The sequence below is a fragment of the Lepus europaeus genome, chromosome 15 (assembly GCF_033115175.1).
Source record: "Lepus europaeus isolate LE1 chromosome 15, mLepTim1.pri, whole genome shotgun sequence".
Taxonomy (NCBI): domain Eukaryota; kingdom Metazoa; phylum Chordata; class Mammalia; order Lagomorpha; family Leporidae; genus Lepus; species Lepus europaeus.
Window position 1 is genome coordinate 4,707,141 of NC_084841.1, and position 26,459 is coordinate 4,733,599.

The window sequence follows — 26,459 nt, forward strand, 5'->3', positions numbered from 1 at the left end:
GGCTGCCGTCGCCACCGGGCAGGGGGGCTGGGCAGGGACAGTGGCCAGCCGGAGGGCGCCCCGTAAATCTCTGACAGCGACAACCACCGCCCATTGGGCACCTCCAAAGTGTCCCTGAAGCCGCGAGCACGGGAGCTGCCCACGGCAGGGCTGGAAGCGTGGACAGCTGGGCTCCCTCCCCAATCGCGCAGCCCGGCTCTTCCAAGCGGGCCCTGCCGCCTACCCTCGCGGGGAAGCCCCCCGCATTCCCAGAGAGTGGGGAGCAGCGTGGGAGCCCCAGTCCCGCCGCGCGGCGGGGAGCAGAGCCGGACGGGAAGCCCTGCCCACTGCGGGGAGCCGGGGAGCCAGGGGATCCCCGTCCTCGGCGCTCCGGGAGCGTGCTGCGGGGGAGTCCCCAGCGGGCCTCTGAGTCGCTGACCTTGGAGGGGTGTGGGGACCCTCCTAACCCACTAAGGGGGTGGGGAACGGGACGGTGATAGAGGCCCTCCCGGCCGCCCCGGAGCTAGCGGAGAGCGGGTTGGGAGCCGCCGGGATCCTCTGAGCCAGGTGGCAGTGGGGAGGGCTGGACAGGGGTGATGCCTCGGCCTCCAGCCCCCGCCTCGGCCGCAGGAGAGCGGGGATCCCCGCCGCACCCAAGCTGCGCTCAGGATAGAACCGAGGAGGCGCGACCCTGTGGCTAAGTGTGCGCGCGCCGCGGGAGAGGACGCCCCGCGCGCCCGTGCCCCCTCCCGCTCCCCGCGCCATCCGCGCGCCCCAGGCCTCTCCCCGCCCGCAGCCCAGCCGTCGGGGGGCGGTGGCGGGTGGGGGCCGGCTCCGCCCCTGCGCCGAGGCCGGCTGCGCGCGGGGTGGGGAGAGGCGGGCCGAGGGGCCCCTGCGGAACCGCCCCCTCCCGCGCTGTGGCGGCGGCGGCGGCGGCGGCGCCGGGAGCTGCCCCAGAGGCCGCCGCCCGGCCCCCGCCCGCGCGTCAGCGCGCCCAGCCCGGGGCGCCGAGCTCCGCCCGCGCCGGAGGCCCCTGCGCGCAGCTCGGCGGCGGCCGGGGTGGGACGCGGGCGGAGGCGGTGAGCGGCGCTGCCCCGGCCGGGCGCGCACGGCGGGCGCCCCGCGAGCCGCCCCGATGTGGCAGGAGGCGATGCGGCGCCGCCGCTACCTGCGGGACCGCGCCGAGGCGGCGGCGGCGGCGGCGGCGGCGGCGGGCGGCGGCGAGGGGCCGCAGCGGTCCCGGGACTGGCTGTACGAGTCCTACTACTGCATGAGCCAGCAGCACCCGCTCATCGTCTTCCTGCTGCTCATCGTCATGGGCGCCTGCCTCGCCCTGCTCGCCGTCTTCTTCGCGCTCGGGCTGGTGAGTGGCCTCCCCACGCGTGCGGCCCCGCGCTCTCCCGGTGCCCGAGAAGGGGGACCTGGCCCGCCGAGCCGCGTCCTGCCCGGGGCTGCCCCGCGGCCCGCAGCTCCCAGCCCCGCCCGCGGCCGGCCGGGCTCGGGCCAGGGCTTCGGGCAGGAGAAAGTTTCCCGGGAACGCCTGGCCCAAAATAAAGTTGCCGGGGTGCTCGCCAGGTGCACGCGCAGGGCGGGAGGCGGCTTCTCCGGGGCTGCGCCCCGCGGGCAAACTCCGCTGCCCGCGGCGTCCGCGCGCGGAGGTCTCGCCCGCGTGGGCCCGCGGGCTGCGGGGCGCCGTGCCGCGTCCTCTGGCACAGCCCCGGGCCGGCGGTTAGGTTCCGATCGGGCGTTACTTGACACTGTCAAAAGCCTGCTTGGGAAAGTGGTTGAGGGCAAGAAAATCGGGGGTGGGGGGAAGGAGACGCATCTTTGCCTTCCAGCGTGTGGGTGTGTGCAGCCCCGCATTCAGGGGGCTCCGGAAGCAGACCCTCGGGGGACCGCGCGGTGGACGGGCCCGGGCAGCCTTGTTTCTGGGGGGAGTTAAGGTGGTTTCATCACCGGGAGCATCCTGACGCTCCACAGCTGATGTCACTTTGGCCAGGTTGTTTTTTTTTTTTTTTTTTTTTTCCAGGCAGAAATCCTTGGCTCCCTCTCTGAGCTGGGAGAGGAAATCTGTAGATGGCAGTAACTTCCTGCGGCCCAGCTCGCCCTCCGAGTGTGGGCTTCAAACTTTTGCCCCGCCTCGCCGTGCCTGTGCGCCCCGGGCGCGCGAGGCTCGCGCGGGCGGTGGTGGACGTGGGGAGGCTCCCCTGGGTGCCGCCTGTGGCCCTCAGCGCCGACGTGCGCTCACGTGTGTCTTTGCCCTAGAGCAAACAAGGGGTTTCAGGCGCCTCTCATCAAGCGTGGGCAACAGCTGTCTTTGGTGTTTGATGACTGGGTATCCTGAGCCGTAGGTGCTCAAATATTACGCACGGGAGGAGTTGGATGTTTTCAAGTAGTAACCAGTTTTCCCTGACTTTCCCCACTACTCGGGGTGCTGTCTTCTCATTGAGCTCAGTGAGGAAGAGCGAGTCCCATGCAGGAGGCGGGACGGCCAGGCTCACACACTCATTCTTGCTGACGGGGGCTGGAGCAGCCAGCACCTCGGGATGGCTGTGTTCCAGCGTGGACGGCCGGCAGCTCGGCCCCTCTGCTCAGAGGCAGCCTGCGATGGGTGTTTACCTCTCTCGGTTACTTTTAGGACTGAAGAGGGCTTGGAGGTTGAATTCAGCCCAGGCTTACTGGCAAGCACGGTCTCTAAGGACAACTCTTTATTTTCCAAGCAGGGAAGGGGAAAAAAAAAAAAAAAGAAAAACTGTTCCAGTTTTCTTTCGGAAATCTGTTTTTGCCGGGCATGTCTGCTAGTGACTCTTTTGAGCCTGTAATTCAAACCCATTCTGGCTTCTGTGTGTAAATGGGAAGGAGGAACAGGTGATGGCCTATTTATAGCACCGATAATACAGTTAAAGACAAGGAGGAGGTTCATGGATTCACTGTGCACACACCACTTCTCTACAGCAGAGCACTCGAAGTTCTTAAACCTTGTTGATGGAGATGTCGTGAATAGGTGATTTAACATCATCTGGCTGAAAGAACTCTCCTGTGAGATATCTGTGTTTTGGGTACTTGTGTTCTTTTTAAAAAGATTTATTTAGTTGAGAGGCAGAGTTACAGACAGAGATCTTCCATTCGCTGGGTCACTCCCCAAATGGCCACAATGGCCAGAGCTGGGCTGATCCAAAGCCAGGATCGAGGAGTTTTATCCAAGTCTCCCACGTGGGTGAAGAGGTCCAAGCATTTGGGCCATCTTCCACGGCTTTTCCAGGCCATTAGCAGGGTGCTGGATGGGAAGTGGAGCAGCCGAGACTTGAACCAGCGCCCATATAGGATGCCCATGCTGCAGGCGGAGATTTATCCTACTAAGCCACAGCAATGGCCCCCTATTTGTGGCCCTTTTTAAAAAATATTTTATTTATTGGAAAGGTAGACAGACAGACAGACACACACACACACACAGAGAGAGAGAGAGAGAGAGAGAGAGAGAGATCTCCCATCTGCTGGTTCTCTCCCTAAAACTCAGCATAGCTAGGGCCGGGCCAGCCTGAAGCCAGGAGCTGAAAGCTCACTTCTGTTCTCCCATACGTGGGAACATGGACCCAAGTACTTGAGCCGTCACCAGCTGCCTCCCATGAGCACATTAGCAAGAAGGTGGAATTGAAGAAAGAGCCAAGACTCGAACCCAGGCCCTGTAAAATGGGATGTGGGCGTTCCAAATGGTGTCTTAAACCCCACCAGTTTTTGCATTTCTTGACACAGTTCTTTATAGTCTATTTTCTGCATGAAAGGCTAGAATGGTATCCTTTCAAAACTTCCATGGGGACGGTGTTGTGGTGTAGTGGTAAAGCTGTTGTCTGCAATGCTTGTATCCCATATGGGCACCATTTCAAGTTCCTGTTGCTCCACTTCCTACCCTGCTCCTTTGCTGATGTGCCTGGGAAGGCAGCAGAGGATGACCCAAATGCTTGGGCCCCTGCCACTCATGTGGGAGACCTGGAAGACGCTCCTGGCTCCTAGCTTCAGACCAGCTCCAGCCATTGCAGTCATTTGGGGAGTGAACCCATGGAGCAAAGCTCGCTCGCTCGCTCGCTCGCTCTCTCTTTTCCAATAAATAAATCTTTTAAAAAAAACCCACTTTACCCAGACATCTTTACTTTTCCTTGACAAATTAATCATCTCCACATTTACTCTGCATGTAGCTAAATCATTGCCATCGCAAAGTGGGCATTTCCCATGGCATGGCTGTCACCTAGGGTGAGGAGCAGGGACAGTGATGTGGATCCTGTTCTCTTCTCTCCCTGGTGCACGGTCTCATGCCTGCCGTGCACATCCATGGCTGTGATGAGCTGTGTGTGGAAACAGGCTCATTGAGAATCAGGGAGGGTGGATCCCCGGTAGCGACGGTACTATTGGGTGGAGTGCGGGGCTCCGGGGCCAGCTCTAGGAGTGATGGGTGCTGTCTTCTGAAAGGGGACCTTGGGATGGCTGGGGAGGGTGCTGAGCTGCCAGCGGCTCAGCCCTAACTTTGCATTCCGTAACAGGGTCAGCCGTTTCCACCTCCCAACGAGATGTTCTCTCTGCAGAGAGTGGAAGTCGGACGGTTGTGCAGGGAACGTGGAAGACAGAGGCGTGCTCACGTGGGTGGGATGAGTTCATTGCTAAGACTCAGCAGGCTTGGCTTCTGAGAGGTCCCCTCCCTGCCCTGGGGAGCGAGGTCTTCTGGGCGGCCCTGCTCAGGTTTCCACCTAGAGCACTTTACTCTGATAGCTGGCTGGCATGCAGTTCGGGAGCAAAGCAGATCTATTTTTGCTGCCTGAGGTCTTGGACAGGTTCCTTCCTTGCCCTAAATCTGCCTGATTTTGATTCCATCAGTTCCTGTAGTGGAAAAAGTCTGCCAGTTTCCTGAGTGCACTTTCCTGGTCTCCTAGAACATTTGGACTACGAAATGATCTTAGCAGAACCCAAGTCCTTAGAGATTTCTCGCTGTACGTAGTTACTATGCATGAGGTGATTTGCAATATATATATTAAAAAAAGAGCTTTTTTTCTGAATTATTGTGCTTTCAGCTGACACTGTTCCCCAAATGATTTTACTTAATTTCAATCAATGGGTGACCCATGATTCTGCAGTGTTGGCCATGAAATTAAGGTCATCTTCAAAAATTTAAAAAAAAAAAACAAAAACAACAACACTAAGTCCTGAGTTAAAACTTCACAGTCTTGTTTTAATTGGCTATTCTCTACATAGAAATGAGTAGACAGCTTTAACCTCATAGTTGTGAAGAACTGTCTGAAGATGTCAAACAAAGTGAGTGGCACATGATGGAATGTTTTGAATTTTAATATTACAATTGATAATATGAGAGAGAGACTCTGCATATTCTGTTATCTATAATAGACGGCAGTAATGACGAATCTCATTTATAAATTCCAACATTATTTGTTGCATCTCTGCCAACTGCTAGGCTGAGAGCTGAGCTTGAAGAACAAAATAAACTGAGCTCCTTGGCTCAGGAAACCAATGAGACCAAACTTTTAAATGTTTTTTTTTTCAGACTTTTAAGTTGTCTTATTGCGTCACTTTGTGTTTTGCAGCTGTCTCTCATTACAGCGTGCATGAAAACCCTCTTGCAGAATGAAGTTCTCTCATTTTTTTTGTCCAAAACCAGACCGTTGTTTTGTTTTTAAATTTGCTTATCACTGCTAGGAAAGGTTGATATAAGCCTTTTATTTTTTTCAAAATACCAGCTGGCTCCAGTCTGAATTGGTTTGTCTGAAGTTTATGATTAGGAAGAGTCAGTATTTCAATTTGAATGGAAACATTTTGTTTCCATAAATTCTGGATACTCAGATACTGTAATAAATGTTTTTTTCAGCATGATGCTGGAGAGTGTACACTTTTATTAAATACATGTAAGTCATGTATATGACTCACTTTTATCCTTTTATGGTGTTTTTAAAACAAGAACCGTTAGTGCATTTCTTGAGAAATCCGTATTTCAGCATCAGATACTTCTATCTAAGTGTAGATCCATCAGGATATTTCTTGAGGAAGAATCTTTATCTTCTAAAAATGATAAACAGACCACTCATTAGTGGAGGGAAATGGACTTTGTTATCCCAGTAGTTCAGTGCCCCCTCCCTTGGGGGTTGCAGGCTGGGCAGAAGGAAATTCTGCACACACCTGCTCTAGGGGTGGAGGAGAGTACAGCGGGTTCCTAGGGATTGGAGTCAGGATGGCTAATGGTACAGCTCTGTGTGCCGGGCCGCCTCCTCAGCACGTGCGTGTAATTTTGCAGCCAGTAATTCACTAGGTGATTTTAGTTATGTTACCTGTGGGATCAACAAAGGCCAAGGAAAAAGCTGCGTGCAGTTTAGAGGACGAGACAGCCTTGGGATATTAAATGTATGATTAAATGCAGCCTTGACACTACCCTGCCTTCTGCACTTTAAAAGGCAGTGGACTATTGCACTGAAGAGCATCCACCTGTGTTGGAATTCAGGCTTTGTCTCTTTCCACTTCTGTGTGGCCCTAGGCGAATGGCTTAACTTGTCCGTATATCAATTACCATGTTTGTAAAATGGAATGGTACCCACCATTCTAGGGTAATGGTCCAAATTACTGCATGTGTGGCCCTTAGGACAATGCCTAGCATATGGTCAGCCCTAGGAACTGCTGTCCATCACTAGGTCTTGCGTAGTTGGGTTTTCACTGCTGCTGTGAAAGCCACATTGTGTTCGAGCTAGTGTGTTGCCCATTCTACAGATGAGAAAACTGAGTCTTGGGGCAGTAAGGTCATTTCTTCGAGGTCATGCAGCTGCAGGACTGGGGCCAGGTCACAGGGCACCGGCTTTGCTAGATGCCTTTGCTGAAGACCACTGTAGCTGTAGAAGTCCCAGCTCCAGTGCTGGTTGACTTGGTGAAGCCTCCTGCTCAGGTGATTATTCTTGAATTTCAATCTGTGTGATGGAGCTACTTTCATTTTGTTTCCTTTCAATGGTAAAGGCGTTTGGATAGAGATGCATTTTACTCATTGAATTGGCGTGACATCATTTATTTTCCTTATGCTAAGTGTTCCCAGTATCATCCCGAGCCAGCACAGTGTCCACCTGTGGCTTCCTTTCTGTTGGAGCGGTCCCTGGCCTGGACAGTGTGGCATGTAATAGCCTTTCCTGTTGAGCTGCGATGCTTCCTGGTCTTCTCAGATAAACTTTTGTACTGGAAGTGTCACTCCACTGCTGGCGTCGGTATGTTGCTCTGTGACAGCTGTTGCATGGTTGTGCCAATCACTGGCTACATCTGGTTGGCAGTGGTTGGTTGTGGAGTCCAAGCTGGATGTCTGAGCACAACCCCTGTTTTACTGGTCGGTGCTGTACCTTGTACTGACATGGAGAACTGGACTCATTTCCTCCCTCACCGAGTATTTCCACCTGCGAGCTGGGATTGTGATTAGCATCACCCTGGGTGGTGCTCCAGCATTAAGGTCTCATCTCCGATGCACTGATGGGCTCCTTCACACTATTGGTTATCTAAGGGGTCTCCCATTCTGGACCATGGGTGGAGGGCAACAAGGGGGGCTCCCTCAGCCTGAAGCCGCTTCCTCCTCCTCTCTGCTTGGCCAGCTGCAGCCCCTCAGGCCGGGCTTAAGCAGTGCAGCCTGGGCCTGCCTGGCCTGATTTCTTTCTGTGATGGCCCGCGATGCTCGTGCACTACGCAGCGTGATTCACTCTCCACCTTACTGGTGTCTGAAGTTCGGAATAGTTCTGTGAGTTGGCCGTGTCTCCTTATCTAACTGTTAGTTCCTCCAGGAAGAAACTCTGCCTTCGCTGTGTTAAACATGGCACTAATCACATTGCTGGTGCTTAATTAACATATGCAGAGTGTACCAGGGTACCCCATAGATAAGTTTTCCTCAGCAGCTGCGTTCCCATCATATAACTCACTGGCCAGTAGCTCCAACCTCGTTGATAAACTGGGATCTCAATTCTCTCACTTACCATTTGTTCCAGACAAGTTAATGTATGTGTCCTTTCTTCGAGTAAAATGAATAAGAGAACAGGCTCCTAGATCTTGCTGGGGGTTAGGTAAGACAGACCATGCGCACATTCAGCACGTGCTGGGCAAACCAATGGGTGTGTTGGCTGCTGCTGTGTTTGTGCCACAGATGGCTGCTTTGTCAAGGTCTCTTGTAGGTAGATTTCAGGCTAAAAACTAGATGAGTACTAGGATTTTTAATTCTCAGTAGGAAAGAGCACTGGATGTGTTTCTACTTGTGAGGCAAATGTTGTGCATGTTAAGATTGAGCTATTGGCTGGCGCCATGGCTCAACAGGCTAATCCTCCGCCTTGCGGCGCCGGCACACCGGGTTCTAGTCCCGGTCGAGGCACTGATCCTGTCCCGGTTGCCCCTCTTCCAGTCCAGCTCTCTGCTGTGGCCAGGGAGTACAGTGGAGGATGGCCCAAGTGCTTGGGCCCTGCACCCCATGGGAGACCAGGAGAAGCACCTGGCTCCTGCCTTCGGATCAGCGCGGTGTGCCGGCCACAGCGCGCCGGCCGCGGCGGCCATTGGAGGGTGAACCAACGGCAAAAGGAAGACCTTTCTCTCTGTCTCTCTCACTGTCCACTCTGCCTGTCAAAAATAAAAAAATTAAAAAAAAAAGAAGATTGAGCTATTAAAAAACCAGCAGAGACCAGGACAAGCATACCTGGTTTAATTAAAATTCAGATTTTGAAATAGCTTAATATTGGCCAATGCTGAAACTCTTTCAAATGGATACTCCTATAGGTTTTCATTATTGCCAGTGTTTGTTCACTTTGGATAGTTTTACGTCAAGTTACCAGCAGTACTAAGGTTGATATTTCCCATGCGGTTCTGTGATGTCAAGCTAGGAAGTAGCCACACACCTGTTAATTCTGACTTGTAGCCACCAGGTGTGCTTGGGAGGCGAGCAAAGGATGATGGAGTCATCTCGTGTGTTTGATCCGTCTGACAGACTCAGGATGACGGAGTCATTGCGTGTGTTTGATCCGTCTGACAGACTCAGGATGATGGAGTCATCTCGTGTGTTTGATCCGTCTGACAAACTCAGGCCCACACTGCTACCTCGCTGCCCTCGTTGTGTGAGCACGCAATAAAAAACCAGGAAGGAATGAGAGGTTTGGAGGAAGACCTCACTGGCCCAGCTGTTTTTGGCAAAGTTTCAGATAATTCTCTTTGCTCCTTCTTTTCGCTTGGGCTTACTCTTCTATCGCCAGGAGTCAGGCTCAGGTGAGAGCGGTGGCCACAATGAGAAGAGTTCCAATCCAAAAAAGTGTTGAGAGTGGCTTTGCTGGTTGGTTTGCTGACCGTTCAGACGTCTGGAATGACAGTGCCAAAGCAGAGAGGCTGGGAGTGTCGATCTGCCATGGCTATTAGTGATGCACAAGGCATCAGGACACTCTTGAAAAACTGGCTGCTTCAGCTCTCAATTATTAAGGCAATTAAAATATTTTCAGTGAATAATTTATTGCAGTTGAAACACACAGATAGGGTGTAATAGTTTCATTTCAGAACTTTGAAATTCTCAAGATTCTTTCTTAAGATGGGCACTGCCGTCGAGGAGAATCCTGGGAATAAGTCAAGTTTCTTGGGTCTTGGCCCCATGGAAGGTCAAGGGTGGGGAAAGCAGTAGACCAGCGGTGTTGTGACTGGGAGCCCTGACTGCAAGGTCTTGGGATTGGGATTTTTTTTTTTTTTTTTTAACATTAGCATCCCTTGCTGTCCCTCCAATGTCATGGCGTCAGGATAGTCCACCTAGGACAAGCCAGAGCTAGAAGTGCCGTCCTTTGTTCCTATGTATTTACTGCTAAAACTGCATCGTGTGTATGTGTGTGCGTGCTGGTGTATTTTATTGTTTTTTAAAGTTATGTAAGGAATAAAGGGCAGCATAACTAAGATTTCAAGACAGTGGTGATCTTGGACATTATAAAGGAAAGTAAACTTTAGTGCAGTGCTAGAACTCATGAAAGTCATTGATGTTCAGTAAAGACATCAGGTGAATGCCGATGGAGCAGAGAGTGAAGACACGTTCACACGGCTCGGACATCTCGTGGACCTCGTGTCTAACTCTTCCCCATCATTGACTTCCAATTAATTCAAACACATGGCACCCAGGTCTTCCGTGTCTTTTGGAATTGGACTTGAAGTGCTTAATGGCACTAGTGGTTTGGTTCATCTTTGATTCCAAGTCATAATTCTCCTTGATCTGTATCTGGATCACATTAAAATGAATAACCATGAATCCAGCCTGAACTAGAAAATCGGCCATAATATGTAAGTATCTTCATGTACAACCTATCCCATTCTCCTGTCTACTCTCAGTTGTCAACTTCATATTGAAATTGGGTCTTATCATCTCTTTTTTGATAATTTTATCACATGCACACATGTGTGCACACACGTTATATATCTATGTAGATGTAAATGACACACATGTGTGGCATGAGGTAGAGATTGAGATCCACTTACGCATTTTTTCCATTGTGGAGAACCGACTTTTTCTGGCCCAGTTCCTCTGTCCCCACATCTGTCATATATTGGAATTCCAGCAGCAGGGATCCAGCAGAGCAGTGAATGCCCGTGTCCCACATCGGAGTGCCTGAAATGCCGCCTCCAGCCCCTGACTCCGGCCTCCTGCCGATGCAGACCCTGGGAGGCAGTGGTGATGGCTGTCCTGGTTAAGTTCCTGCTGTCCGGGGGCCAGGTTTGAATTCTTGATTCCTGACTCAGGCCTGGCACAGCCTCAGCTGCTGTGGGCATTTGGGAAGTGAACCAGCTCTCTCTGTGTCTCTCAAATAAATAAATCAAAATTTAAATTCCATATGTAAGTTTGTTGGTTTGTTTGTGTTATCTGTGTAATACTGCCTCCCCTCAACATAGCAGAATTACTGAAACTTTAAAAGTATTCTTGTTGGGTAAAGCAAGTAAAATCTTTTTTTTTTTTTTCCAACTCCTTCAGATGTGCCTGATTTATTCTGAACTTTTTATTCTCCATAGGAACTTCACAGCCAACTGATGTCAGCCTCCATATGAAAACCCTGTTGGGTTTCTATAGTGTCACGTGGAATCTCTTGATGCCTGGCTGATAGTGAAGTGATATTTTATGATATTAAATTTTTCTATTCCCAACATGGGCCATTGTACCATCAGTTTCTGTACCTCAGGAAAGTTTTAAACATTTCCATTTGCTATACTTGCTGATCAAGCTGAAAACATTCTGTAGCTTGTTGTGTGCTGCAAGGAGCATTTTTCACATGATGGTTTCCATTATTTTGTTGCTAGTACAAAGTCATACAGTTGAGTTATGGATGTGGGTCGTATATCCATGCCTGTTGCTAGTCTGTCCCATTATCACAACTAACAACATTGAAGATTCTTTCCGTTGTCATATTGTCAGCAATATGAATTCTATCTCTTCTTTTACTGTTCTAAGACCTTTAATTTGTTTTTCTTCTATTATGATGTTGACTAGTAACTAGTGTGATAGCAGTAGAACTGGTAATTAAGTGTAACTTTGCCTTCTTCATAATTTGAAAGGGAATTCATTCATAGTTTATCTTTTTAGGATGATATTGGTTGTAGGTTTTTGTGGGTATCCTCTGAAATTCCCTTTTATTCTGATTTTTTTTTAAAGATTTATTTATTTGAAGGGCAGAGTTACAGAGACACAGAGGCAGAAAGAGAGAGAGAGAGAAAGAAAGAGAGGTCTTCCATCCTCGGGTTCACTCCCCAGGTGCCTGCAATGGCTGGAGCCGTGCCAATCCAAAGCCAGGAGCCAGGAACCACCTCCGGTCTCCCACGCAGGTGCAGGGGCCCAAAAACTTGAGCCTTCTTCCACTGCTTTGTCAGGCCATAACAGAGAGTTGGATCTGAAGTGGAGCAGCTGGAACTTGAACTGACACCCGCATGGGATGCCAGCACCGTAGGCAGCGGCTTAACCTGCCACGCCACGGTGCCAGCCCCTTTATTCTGATTTACAAACAAATTTAAAAGAGTTGGATATGGAATTTTACCAAACTGAGATGATCATGTGCATTTTTTAAAAATTTGTTGATGTAACAGATAATGATGACACATTTTCTAATATGAAACAATTTTAATATTCTTGAGCCAAGCTCAGTTTTACAAAATGTTGAAATGGTGTGATAACATCTTGTTTGAGAGTTTTACAACTAGGTTCTTTGGTGAAATGAGTGTGGAATATTCCTTTAACAAACTGGAATTTTTAAAAGTTAAACTTTTGCTAGTCTTATAACATGGGCCAAGGAGTGTGCCTTCTTTTTTGATTTCTGAAAAAGTTTTTAACTAGTTTGAAAAGAGTTGATGGGATTTGCCTGGAAGGACACATGAGCTTGTTGCTTTCTCTGTAGGGAGATTAAAAAACTTCTGGTAGCGAGTATGTTCAATAGTATCAGGACTTTTTATTATTTCTCGTTTTGTTTCTTGAATCAGTTTTAGGAAGAACTTTTTGTGGGAACTTTTACATTTCATCCAAATCTTCACATTTATTGGCATGCATTTGATAACACTGTTCTCAGTTTTGAAAAAGATGGATTTATGTATTTGAAAGAATCGTGGAGAAAGGGGGTGAGAGAGAGACAGAGAGCGAAAGATTGATCGATCTTCCAATTGCTGGTCCACTCCCCAAATGGCTGCAGTGGCTGGGGCTGGGCCAGGCTGAAGCAGGCAGCTAGGAACTCCGTCCAGGTCTCCCATGTGGGTGGCAAGGGTCCAAATACTTAGGCCGTCTTCTGCTGCTTTCCCAGGTGCATTAGCAGGGAGCTGGATCAGAAGTGGAGGAGCTGGGATTAGAATTGGTAATGGGAAGCCAGCATTGCAGGTGGCGGCTTAACCAGCTGTGCCACTGCGCCAGCCCCCAGAGGTCTGTTTTAGCATTTTCAAGAACCACACTTTCTCTTATCCTGTTACATATATTACTGACTTCTACCTACATCTTTTTTATGTCCTGTTATTCTAGGCAGAAAATACTAGATTATGCTATAGAAACAAAAAGCCCAAAATCTTGGTGGCTTTAGCTCAACAAAGGTTCATATTTTTGCTCAAACTCTACAGTAGATGTGACTTTTACCACAGGGATTATTTCAGTGGTCACCCAGAATTCAGAAAGAGTAAGGTTATGACAGAACATACAGGGGAGGTGACGGAAAAATGAAAGTAAATTTTTTTTTGCTGCAAAAAATTTGAAATCAAGCCATAGGTTTTTTAAAACATAATATGAATTTTCTGTCAATTTTTAGAAGATCTCTTGCATTTTCTTTCTCAGTAGTTGCACCAGGGAAGAAAAGAACGCTTTGCTGTCTCATTGGCTATTAGCATGCAACATACTGAAGTGGCACCTTACTTTTCATTCATTTTTCATTGTTCAAAGTAAGTTTTTTTTTCTTTTCTTTTTTTTTTTTTTTTTTGACAGGCAGAGTGGACAGTGAGAGAAAGACAGAGAAAGGTCTTCCTTTTTTGCCGTTGGTTCACCCTCCAATGGCCGCCGCGGTAGCGCGCTGCGGCCGGCGCACCGTGCTGATCCGAAGCCAGGAGCCAGGTGCTTCTCCTGGTCTCCCATGGGGTGCAGGGCCCAAGCACCTGGGCCATCCTCCACTGCACTCCCTGGCCACAGCAGAGAGCTGGCCTGGAAGAGGGGCAACCGGGACAGGATCGGTGCCCTGACCGGGACTAGAACCCGGTGTGCCGGCGCCGCAAGGCGGAGGATTAGCCTAGTGAGCCGCGGCGCCGGCCCAAAGTAAGTTTTATAGTTATTTTTTGTTGCATGAAAAAATGCAAAAGACTTAGTGACACTCAGCCACAGCATAGTGTTTCCTGCTGAATCTGCACTTTGGGCAGGGGCGGCAGGGCCCATCTCTGCTCCGTGTGTCACCTGGGGTGGCCAAAGGCCAGGGCCGGCCTTGCTTCAGGCTTGCTCACTTGCCTTTCTGGTGGTCACTGCTGTCTAGCGGCTGAGATCCAGCGGGGGGCCATTGACTGGAACACGTCCACCTGGTCTCACCGCTCGATTATCTGGCTTCCTCACAGTGTGGTGGCTGGATTCCAAGACTGATCCTCCTACAAGAGCAGGGTGGAAGTCACCACATTCTTACGACCCTGTGTCTGATGGCAGAGGAAACTGGTTCCACCGTTCTCTGTTGGTTGAGGCATCGCAAAGACCCACCCAGCTCCAGTGGAAGAGGACACAGAGCCTCACTGGATGAGAAGAGTGTCTCCCACGATGGTTGGGAAGCAGTGTGGCCCCGTGTGTGGAAGACACAAACTGCTTCTCAGCCTACCACAGCCACATCAGACTTCCGTGTGCCTGCAAGGAGGGTGTCCGCACCAGCATGTGCTGTCTAGCAAACCAACTCTTCACAGGTCGTAGCAGCTACTCTGGTGTAGCTCACGGGTCTGTGGGCCAGCTCTGATCTAAGTTGATCTCTGCTGCTCTATCTCAGGTTTCTGTGGCTAGCTAGCAGGTTAGTTAGTAGGCACGTGTGGCCAGCGGGCGGGTTGTCAGCCGTGGGTGCTGGAAGGGGTGACGGTCACTGGGCATCGTGTGTCCTTTTACTCAGCAGGCCAGCCCGAGCCTCTCTGCATGGAGTCAGAAGGTTCGAAGAGCAGCCAGGGAAATGGCGAGTGTCGATAGCCAGCATTCTCAAGTCTTTGCCTGCCTAAGCTTGGCAGAGTCGCGTGGCCAGGGCCAGACTCCATGTGAGGGGATTACACTGGGGCACAGATGTAGGGAAGGGAATTACCGCAACCAAGTTTGCTGACAAAGTCGTAACAGAGTGGTGAACTAATGTCAGTCCTGACCACTGCCACGGTCCAATCTGGCCACCAGATATTCAGTTGACTCCCATGTTAAGAAAGTGAACCTACCGCCCTCAGCAGGCAGCCTCTAATGCCAGCCGCTGTGGCAGCTCTTTCTCAACCTTGGGTCTCTGAGTGTTCAAAGGGAAGAAAGGCGTCATTGATACCTCAGGCCGGGATGTAGCTCCTCTTGGGCTGCAGACCTTTGGATTCCAGAGACTTGCTCACGACTGTACACAGAGGCAAACAGTGACAACCCTGGCATTTTCCCAAGGGAAGGTGACACACGCAGGTCTCTGGGCAGGCAGTGTGAGGGTCCCTGGCCCTGAGCTGGGGGTTGCTTCTTCATCAGCCACAGATGTTTGTCCTGGAGACAGGAAGGCGTCCTCTTAACCCTTGTTTTCTGTGGCTTCTGTCTTCCCTCTGGGAGGTTCTTGTCTCAAACCACGTCCGAATGGAGTGCTGGGGATATTCTCTGCACAAAACGAGCATCGTTCTCAGTCCGTTTCCTGTTGTAGGTGGACAAAACCGGTTTAAGTCTGGAGCGCCTATCATTCGTGTTGGGGTTTCTCTGAACACTCAAATCTCTCAGACTTCTTACCAGTTTCATTTCAGCAGTGTCCGTGGTCAGAGCCAGAGTTCGTTCTTGAGACATGCTTCCTGGATTTGCTGTATTTCTCTGCCTTCGCATCTCCTGTTCCTCTTTTTTAATTTAATTTTATTTATTTTTTTCCTTTTTAACCTGTATGGGAAATGTACCTTCTTAGTTTCTGTTGTTCCTATGTCATTTTGTCCAGTGGAAAGGACCAGACTCCTAATAGGAACTTGACCAGGAGTTATTTTTATACATTCAGTTTCAACAGTGGGTTGCCTATGGGACCCCCAAACCTTGTAGCAGGGGGCACCTCAGAGTACATGGGGACTCTGGCCATGGCCAGTGTCCAGTCCCTCCTACAGTGTGGGAATGAGGCAACTGTCGCCATCATTGAGAGTCTTCCTGAAGCGTGGGTGTGGGTGGCAGGTGGGAGTGCTCAAGGAAGTCCATGGAGACAAACACGGCTGGTCAGACAGAGGGCAGCCAAGGTGGGGGAGCCCAGCTCCACATCTGTTCAGCAGAGCTGGGAACAAGAGCAGCGAGTGGAGCAGGGGAGACCCAGGACGGATGCCGCACTCCTGGCCCTTTGGGGGAGCCCAGAGTTGTCCCTGACTGTGAGGACTTCCTCCCGAGTCTGCCACAGATCCTTCCTTCCTTCAGCTCTGAGCAGGCACCACAGAAGGAAGGGGCCCTGGGAAGGGTGACGCTGGCAAAGCCAAATCAACACCAGAACTGTGCACGCCACAAAGTTGATATGGCCTGCTTTCATTATGAACACTCATGCTGTGGTTTCTTTATTGGCCAAGGCATCTTTGAAATTGTGCTTTTTGTCATATGGATATATCGTTATTTTTAATTTATGTTTTTGTTTTAAACTTCTAATTTAAGCTCTATGACACATGTTCTTTGAAATTTTTTGCAACTTGCCAATATATGATTTTTTAAACAAGATTTATTTATTTGGGAAGTTGAGTTACACACACAGAGAGATATTGATCTTCCATATGCTGGTTCACTTCCCAAATGGCCACAATGGCCGGAGCAGGGCTGGTACAAAGCCAGAAGCCAGGAGCTTCTTCCAGAAACTTGGGCCATCCTCCACAGCTCTCCTAGGCATATTAGCAGGGAACTGGATCCAAAGTGGAGCAGCTGGGACTCTAACCAGTGCCCATATGGGATGCTGGCACGCAGACAACAACTTAACCTGGTATCCCACAGCACCAGCCTGGATACATGATTTTTATAAATATTTCTTGTGTACCTGAGAAGGTACCGTTCTCCTTGCTGGTAAGACGTGGAATTGTGCCAAGCTTGCTAACTCGATATTCACATCTTTTTCATCTGTTTGTTTTCCTTTCTGTTTCTTTTGCTTAGCCTATCAGTACCTCCATAGAGGTCCTGAGATCTTCCACTCCTGAGCCATTAATTTACTTTTCCCTCTGATTGTGTCCATTTTTACTTTTTGCACTTTGAGGCTATTGTGGTAGCTTTATAAATGTTTTATTATAATTGCCTCTGTATTCCTTTTTTCTCAGTAAAAAGAATATGAAGAGATTTATGGATATGAAACATTTTTCTTCATATATGCAAAAGTATATCTCTACATACACAGCTGTGTCGAGGATATGTCATAGCTAAAGATGGATTCATTTTCCCCGATGATGCTATCACTTTGTGATGCACCTGTGACATGGGAGGCACATGTGACATGTGAGTCGGTATCGTGCGTGTGCGAGGACGTCAGCTCAGGGTCCCTCAGTTTCTCACCTGAGCTACGCAGCAGGGAGTCATGCCTTCGTCCTGTGCCACCGCAGCGTGCTTTGTTAAAATATATTTATTCAACAGAGAAGCACTGTGTGTTCTTTATCACATCAGTGAAAAATAATAATTTTTAATAAATGCACATGGAAAAGAAGGAAAATGCAGATAAATTGGTATCCTGTGGAAGAGGTTTTGAGAAACAAAGGAATTGTCACATCATAAATAAAAGCGATGGGTATTTAATAGGCATAGCAATTAGAAGGTATCCAAAATTACCAGAAAATGCATGAAAACTAAAAGGATAACATAGCTGAATAGGCTAGTAGGGACCCATTATCATTACAGTAGTTGATGCAATGCTAAAAATCTGCTTTTAAAAAGGCATTTTAGAGCATTTAATTTACTATGAATTATATACCATTATTTTCCCTTTTAAAGGCATTTTAGTACCAGGAAGGGCATTTTAGTACATGTTATCTACCTGGCATCATATGGTAACTTTTTTTCCACAAAAGGAGAGGGTTGGAATGTATTAAAATACCTAATTTAGATTGACAATGCTTTTGATGTTTAATTTGCTTATTTTAAGTGACTCTGTTTTATTCTCTGAAGTTTGGAAACAACTCAGAAGAAAACCACCACAGGAGTTGCTTTTGTGGTCAGCACCAGACTCGGCCCAGAGGGAGGAGAGCTGTGACCCCGGTTCTGGGGGAGGAGAGCCCTGTGATCCTGGGTTCCAGGGCTTTCCCTGTGTGGATTACTGAGCCTTGGGAAAACATGGTGCCAGCAGGGAGGCCAGGGAAGGAAGTGGGTCCTCAGCTTACGAGGTCTTCAATGAGTACATTGCTTTTCTCCTTGAAGCTGTTACAAGAGACTCACTGGTGGTGCAGTCTGTGTGGACCTTGTGCAGAAGCAGCTGCAGACTCTGTTCAAGACCACTGTCTCCTGAAGAGTCCCTGTTTCCCAAAGGGCCCAGCTTAGGGGCACCGCTCCCTGGAGCAGCTGGCCGCCTCACCATCACCCCCAAGCCTGGGGGCCCTGTTGGACCCTGCACTCTTCCTCAAATGTACAGCATCCCCCAGGGAATGGCAGATGCTCACCTACCTGGTGAGCAAGAGTGTACCGCCGGCCACCTAGGATCCCATTAGAGGGGCTTTCATAGGCTCCTTCCTCCCTGAAAATATTCTGCAATAAAGACATGTTCTCTTTGGCCCTGAAAGCTTATGTTTCCTTTGTTGTCATTTTAAAAGAAATGAAAACATTTTTTGTGGTTCCCTGGGAGGACTGTGGATCCCAGGGACTGTGCCCACTGTGACTAATGGAGAAGCTGCCTGCAGCCCAGGCAGATTGCTTCTCTGTGACCTGATCTGAGAATTGAAAGACATTCCAATATTTAAAACCGAAAGCAAGCTCGTTTCATTTGCTGTATCCAGCAAGATAATACACTGGGCCTTAGTCTTATTATAGATCCATCTTTTTATTTGATTTTTAAAGATCTAATTTATTTATTTGAGAGCATAGGGTGTGTTTGAGAGAGTTCCCCTCCTCTGCTTTACTCCCCAAATGCCTGCAACAGCCAGGGCTGGGGCAGGTCAAAGCCAGGAGCTGGGAACTTAGCTGGGTCTCCCATGTGGGTGGCAGGCACCCCAATACTTGAGCCATCCCTGCTGCCTCCCAGAGCTTGCATTTAGCAGGAAGATGGAATTGTCAGCAGCGATGGGACTCGAACCCAGGCACTCGGATAGCGGATGGGGGGGTCCCAAGCTGGGTCTTAACTGCTGCACTGAACACCCTCTCCAGGTCAGTGTTTTCAAACAGGGGGTGCAGCAGAAGCTCATAGCGTCATTCGCTTTGTCGCCTGCCTCCTGGAAGGGCTGTACCACCATCTTTCTGTATCTGTAGCAATTTCTTTTCCCATTGCGGTCAAGCACATGATCACACCCATGTCCAGTCTCCCTGGAGAAACAGGAACTGGCAAAGTTAATAATTGCTCCTCCACTGGGTTAGTGAAGAGCATGAAAAGTCACCCTGGGAAAACAACGTCCCTGGTTACTGAGACGAGTTTTCCACCCTCAGCTCCAGTACTTCACTGAGGGAAGTTAACGATACAATCTGTGTTCGTGGCCCCACGCGTGTACGGTGAATTCCTCAGGTGGCTCCGTCCTGCCCCACACGGACATCCGTTCATGGTTCTGAGTGCAAGGAGCGCTTGGGGGCTGCTGGGGCCCTGATGCCCATGGTGATGACTGCAACATGGACTGAGGGGCAGAATAACAACTTGCGCTTGTCATCGTGGGCAGAAATAGCAATGGAGGGAGGGACGGAGGCCTCTGAGCCTCCTGTTTTCTGCTGGTTCTGGGGCACACGTGCTCGGATGGGCCCCTGGGTGAGGGCGGGCCCCCAGGCTGTGTGCCTCGTCAGCGCCACAGCACGTGGCAGCCCTCCTCCATGCCTCGGTTCTCCCAGCCAGAGTGGTGCTAATGCTGGAGTCCCGGTGGGGTTGCTGTAATGGTGAAAGATGTTTCAATAAGTGAGGTTTCTTAGCACAGAAAATCGCACTTCCTAGCATCTGCTGCTCTTGTGCGTCTCTTCCCAGGGGTCATTTAATGCACATGCAGTTGTGAGGGGAAGGGAAATGAAGTCATCTGAGGGGTGGCCTGGATCTCAGCTCTTTCCCAACAGTGGTAGCCTGGACGCCACGTGGTTGTTGGCTGAGCTGCTCAGCTTCCCATCTCCCTTTGTGCTTCATTCCTCGGTAGCTGTGTGCAGCTGTCTCTGGCACGAAGTCAGGGCTGCTGATGGAGCAGAGCGGACCCTGTGCCCAGCAGGAAAGGTCAGAGGTCACCAGATTCTAGTATTTGGAAGACAGCTGCTCCTGAAGTCCCGGATTTATTCTGAAATGTCAGTTGGAGTTTTTAGTGTCCTGGGCAACTGGGTTTTCCAATTTAGCCTCTATGAATGTTTCAGTAACTGCACATACATAGGTGAGGGTTAAAGGCCTCATCACGCCTACTGTGTTTCATTGTGCTCACAACAAGTTTCCAGCAAAGGACTTCGCACTAGCTACAGACTCAATCCATGCTTCCCCCTTACCACACCCCCCGACCCCTTTTCTTTGAAATGCAGTGAGACAGCAGTAGAGACAGAGACAGGGATCATCTATTCCCTGGTTCACTCTCCAAATGCCTGCAACAGTCAGAGGTGAACCAAACTGAAGCCAGGAGCCCAGACTTAATCCCTGTCTCCCATGTAAGAGACAGAGAACCAAATACTTGAGTTATCCACTGCCTCCCAGGGTGCACATTGGCAAGAAGCTAGAATTGGGAGAAGAACTGATACTTGGGCCCAGACACTCTGCTATGGAATGTGGGTATTCCAAGTAGTGTCTTTTTAAAAAAAAAAAATATATATATATATATATATACATACACACACACACAGGCCAGCGCTGCGGCTCAATAGGCTAATCCTCCACCTTGCGGCGCCAGCACACTGGGTTCTAGTTCCGGTCCGGGCGCCAGATTCTGTCCCGGTTGCCCCTCTTCCAGGCCAGCTCTCTGCTGTGGCCAGGGAGTGCATTGGAGGATGGCCCAGGTGCTTGGGCCCTGCACCCCGTGGGAGACCAGGATAAGCACCTGGCTCCTGCCATCGGATCAGCACGGTGCGCTGGCCGCAGTGCACCGGCCGCGGCGGCCATTGGAGGGTGAACCAACGGCAAAAGGAAGACCTTTCTCTCTCTCTCTCTCTCTCTCTCTCTGTCCACTCTGCCTGTCTAAAAAAAAAATACTTATTTGAAAGAGTTACAGAGAGATGAAGAGACAGAGAGAGAGGTTTTCCATCCGCTGGTTCACTCCCCAGATGGCCACAACGGCTGGAGCTGTGCTGATCTGAAGCCAGGAGCCAGGAGCTTCTTGCAGGTTTCCCCGGCAGATGCAGGGGCCCAAGCACTTGGGCCATCTTCTACTGCTTTCCCAGGCCATAGCAGAGAGCTGGATCAGAAGTGGAGCAGCCAGGACTCGAACTGGTGCCCATATGGGATGCCAGCGCTTCAAGCCAGGGCGTTAACCCCACTGTGCCACAGCGCTGCCCCCCTCCCCCAGTGTCTTAAGTGCTTGCAATTGTCAACCGACACCTCCCCCAGCTCTGCGGGTAACCTGTAACCTGTGCTTCTGTGGTCAAAGGAGATGTGCTGTCCATTGCTTGGTGCTGAAATTGTGCAGACTGAAAGCAGGTGCCTTTTTTGTGGCTAGAAAGAGAGAAATAGAAAGTGAGTGTTAGCATGCAAAAATGAATTCAGAAAAATGCATTAGTAGGAGGATGAACGTAAATGCTTATTTTCTCTTTGCTGTTGGAGCCCTGGAGAGGTGGGGGAGGTAAAAAAGCAAACAGCAAGCTCTCCTGAGCGCTTCCCTCTCCCTCATCTTCTATATTTAGCATTTTCCGACCCTTTTCTATTAACCTCTGATTCTATTAAAATATTAATGGCCATGCATTAAAATTAAAGCCGTCACTTCAGAGGCTGAAATAGTTTGAAAAACGTATTTTTTCACGAACTATTTCAAATCCATTAGAAGGGCTTGATTTCCTAGGCCAGATCCTGTGATACAGTCTGGGAAGGTGGTTGTCTTACCTTCTAGCGTGACTGCCTTGCCTCTGCTTTGCTTGGGTTCACTTCTGAGTGAGATACATTTCTCCATGGACCAGGGCAAATGTGAATACAATGGAAAAGTGCTTTGGGTCATTGAAGTAGCCAATGTGGGATTATCCCTGCAGAAAAGAAAATCATGGTTGTTTAGTATGAAGATACATTTTTAAAAGTTGTAACCATTGGGCCTGCACCATGGCTCAACAGGCTAATCCTCCACCTAGTGGCGCTGGCACACTGGGTTCTAGTCCTGGTCGGAGCGCCAGATTCTGTCCTGATTGCCCCTCTTCCAGGCCAGCTCTCTGCTGTGGCCCGGAAGTGCAATGGAGGATGGCCCAAGTCCTTGGGCCCTGCACGCGCATGGGAGACCAGGAGAAGCACCTGGCTCCTGGCTTCGGATCAGCGCGGTGTGCCGGCTGCAGCATGCCAGCCGCGGCGGCCATTGGAGGGTGAACCAACGGCAAAAAGGAAGACCTTTCTCTCTGTCTCTCTCTCTCACTGTCCACTCTGCCTGTCAAAAAAAAAAAAAAGTTGTAACTGACTTTTGATATAGTTCTTAAACCTGAGATATTTTGACATTGTTGAGTGGTGGTAACATTGTAAGCACCTGAGGCACTGGTCTCCCAGTGTGTGTTGGTTGTAACTTCTCAATGTTTTCCTTCCTCTCCTTAGGAAGTGGAGGACCACGTGGCGTTTTTAATCACAGTCCCCACCGCCCTGGCGATTTTCTTTGCCATCTTCATCCTGGTGTGCGTGGAGGCCGTGTTTAAGAAGCTGCTCCGCCTCTTCTCCTTGGTGATATGGATCTGCCTGGTGGCCATGGGGTTCTTGTTCATGTGCTTTGGAGGCACCGTCTCTCCCTGGGACCAGGTAAGGAGTGAATACAGTTTTTTTTTTTTTTTTTTTTTACTATTTCCTTCCCGTGCTGTGATTTGTGACATACTTTGTTCTGTAAACTTGGCCCTAAACTGTAAACAGGAGACCTATAACTGGGAGAAAAAAAATCTTTCTTCAAACAAGTATATATTTTTAACTTTATTTTAATTGGCAGAAATAATTTGTATATATTTGTGATGTTTTGATGTGTGTCTACATTGCAGAAAGATTAAATCAAGCTAATGTGTCCAACACCTCAACTGCATATGATTTGTTTTGGCGAGAACATTTACAATATACTCCTAGCAGTTTTGAAGTATACAATTCACTATTATTAACTGTGGCCTGCATGCTGTGGGACAGATGTCTCAAACTGCCATGTTGGTGCTGCCTCAATACCCAAAAGTCAGCCCTGCTGGCGCCAGAGCTCTGACCTGGGCCTCGTGTTGCCGCTCATTTGGAGAAATGAGCTTCTACTGCTAACCTCGCACTGCAGTCTTGGTGACTGTTGTGTCTCACAAGTCCCCTCTAGTTTTCCTGTGCCTGCAGAATCATTCTGGGAGCCGAGTCTTAACCATGTTCTTCTCTCCAAGCGCTGGTTGTTACCCTTGAATTTGTGTTCAGTTACGAGAATCTTTGTGCTGCTAGAAACAAACTCTGGGTGACATGGATTTTCTATTCTCATGACCACATCCCATCAAGAGGATTGCTTCATATACCTGTTGAGAGCCTCTTGCTTCCCTTTGCAGCTGGTGATGCTACCAGCTTAGAAAATGCCCCCATCACAGCGTTAGAGCGTGGTCTAACAGATGCATCTGTCTCTCTTGGTGCTGCCACTTGCGTGTTTCCTCCGTGTCTGCCTGTGTGACAGCTGATTGAAGGCATAGGAGATTGGCATCCATGAGCTCTTCTTAGCTTAGAGCTTGTTGTTGAAGCAATGGGATTGTGTAACTGTCCAGGGACAGGGTGGATTGGGCTGCCATGGGAGCCACCTGCAGGGTTGGCAAACACACAAAGACCCAGGGATGAGAGAGGGGCAGGATGAAGAAATGGGCAGGCAGAATCCACTGTGGAGAGACCAGAGCAGGGGGAGAATTGAGAGGCCAGCAGGGAAGTGAGGAGCAGATAGAAGGCTCACGTGCCGAGCCCAGGGACGGAATGTTATCTTATGCCAACAGCTGGGACAAATTCTGGCTGGGTGCCAAGGTGAGCTTTCCAGTGTGGTCCATCAGTAAGTGGTTGCCTGACCTCAGCTGAACCTCAATTTCTTCCGGAGAGGGTGAGGGCTGGGCTGAGTGAACACAACTCATTCTGGCCCCAATATGGCACCATTGTACTGGGTGGCTCCAGCCTTCCCCCACACGCCCCCTTGCTCCGGCCAGCTCCTGTCTCGTCACAGTTCCTGGTTCCCTTCTTCACCCCCGAGCTCCTGTTTTCCCCAACTGTCTGCAGTGCACGGGAGCCCGAGCACCCTCCTGGCTTCATGCCCATTCACAGGTAGCGTAAACAGAGCCATCAGCTGCCCCATGGTGCGGACCGACGAGTCACTTCTGGCTCTGATGCACCCGGTTTTCATGTCACAGCTCTATTAGGAGCCTTGCCCTCTGGAAAGACAAATACCTCTGTTCTCTGTTTATCTTCTGCTCAGTCTTATTTGCTTGCTTTTCAATGTTACAGAATCAATTTGTCATTTTCAATGAAAAGTCCATTTTGATCTTGGCTTAGTTTATATTGAATCTCTGAACTTTTGCTTTGAATGATAAAGCACAGGAATTAATAAAAAGATATTATAAAACATGTGTTGATAACCCAGTTCCTGAGAGACTATCACCTTCAAGGGAGACCTAGATTGAGTTCCTGCTCCTGGCTTCAGCCTCAATTCCAGCTGTTGATGAGAGATCTCTTTCTTTTTCTCTTTCTCTCCTTGTACCTTTCAAATAAATAAAAGTAATTAAAATTTCTTTTAAAATTCCCAAGCATTTTAAAATTTGTGTTGAGTCTTTCCATCTAATGAAATGACCTAGTTCATCCAAACGAGGTCCTCCTGTGTGTCCAGAATCTTCTTCCACAGCTTACATGTCTTTCCCTGACGAACAGGCAGCATCCATCAGCCTCCTTCGGTTTTCCCATCGCACCACGGGGACTTAGAGCACCTCCAGTGATGTCACACTGCCCTCTCTGTTTACCGATTGTCTCCCTTTCTAGTATCATAACCTCACACTCAGGAGAAGCTGTCCACCAGGATGTAGCCAATAACTGCTTGTTTGATGAGTTTGTTAACGGATGGCCGAATCACTCAGCTTTTGACGCGTTCAATGAAAGACCAGACATAGACTACTTACGAAGGGGTTAGCTCACAGTTTTGGAGTTTCCAAGTGCGGACTGCATGGCGTGGGCTTGGGAATTGCTGTCCCTTGGCCACATCCCTGTGCCGTGGATAGCAGCACAGGGCCAGCAGCCAGGAGCAGAGAGGGGAGAGACCAGGCTCATGCTTTGATAACAACCCTCTCTGAAGAAATCGAGGGGTCGCATGAGGACTGCTTTCTGAGAACATACTTGCAGAGAGCCAGGGACCTCCCACCAGGCCCCTGCTCCCCAAGGCTACATTGACCTCCTACTGCCCTAGGAACTACACCTGTAGTCACAGTGGACCCATGGGGGACACTCAGACCACACCCAAGCCACAGTAGTAAGCATACTTTGTCCAATCTCTAGCTTTCTTACTGTTGATATTCATTGTATCCGCTTGTTCTGTTCTTAGCTATTTTGATTTTATAACGTGCATTTTGATTTTATTGATGCTATCTATCTGCTTATAAAAGTCTCTTGAAGGATCTTAAACATGCTTATTTCATAGTCACTTTACTTCCACTTTCTCAAGACTGATTTCCGTCAGATGTTGAATTTCCTGGCCAGGTTTCTTGGCACGGGTGCTCCCCGTGTACTCTGATATTTGTGTTTCTGGCTGCTCTTGAATTGGAGTGTTTTTCCCTCTGCCCCTGCACATAGCCCCAGCCATTGTATGGTTGTTTTTTCCAAAGGTCTGGCTTCTGCGTGGAAGTCCAGCCAAGTGCCCTGTTGTGCCCTTTTTGATCTTGTGGGTTGGCCAACTCTGCCGGTGGCCTGGGATTCTCCTTGAGCATAGCTGTGTCTACTCATTCCTCTGACCTGGGCACAATGCTCAGGAAAGGCCATGGTTGGGCTTCATGGTTGCAGCTGTTTTTGGCCACTGATCCTGAGCTGGGAGCTGTGGCAGGTGCCTGCCTTGCCCTGTAGCCTGCTCCACCCCTTGTCATAGGAGGGTCCCTTTGAGCCCTTTTCCTTTACTGGAGCTTGAAACTCTGCCTTCCCTGTCTCCTTCAAAGGGAATGCAGATTTACATGGAAATGTGTAACATTAACCCAACATCTTCTATCCCGCACCTTTTAATAGGGGCAGCATAGATGTAGGCTCCTCATGACCATAAGTCATCCAGAGGTTTCATGGTAGATTCACTGTACCCAGTGTTGTTGGGAAGTAGTACAGGAGTGACCTCTGCACAGGTAGCCAGAACAGCCCTTGTGGACCACACTTGCTTCTGGTACTACGTCCGGGGCTGGTGCCCACAACTACCTTCAGGTTGGATATTTTGCTGATAGAGCACAAAGAACTCATGAGAGCTGATCTGCTTTGGGTTATGGGTTGTTACATGGGAAGCCCAAATGAACATAAGCCCAGGGAAGGGTATAGGGAAATCACTGATGGACTCCCATTGTGCTC

At 49.6% G+C, this 26,459-nt stretch overlaps 1 protein-coding gene across 1 annotated transcript in view; it reads left to right on the plus strand.

Annotated features, from left to right (window-relative positions):
* The first annotated feature begins 1,114 nt into the window (after nucleotides 1-1,114).
* The window catches only part of ADCY2 (adenylate cyclase 2), a 398,563-nt gene continuing 373,218 nt past the window's right edge, over nucleotides 1,115-26,459 (plus strand). Inside the window, exons 1-2 of the mRNA XM_062211805.1 lie at nucleotides 1,115-1,342; nucleotides 22,497-22,694. Of these exons, the coding sequence (XP_062067789.1) occupies nucleotides 1,115-1,342; nucleotides 22,497-22,694 (426 nt within the window). The remainder of the gene's footprint in view (nucleotides 1,343-22,496; nucleotides 22,695-26,459) is intronic.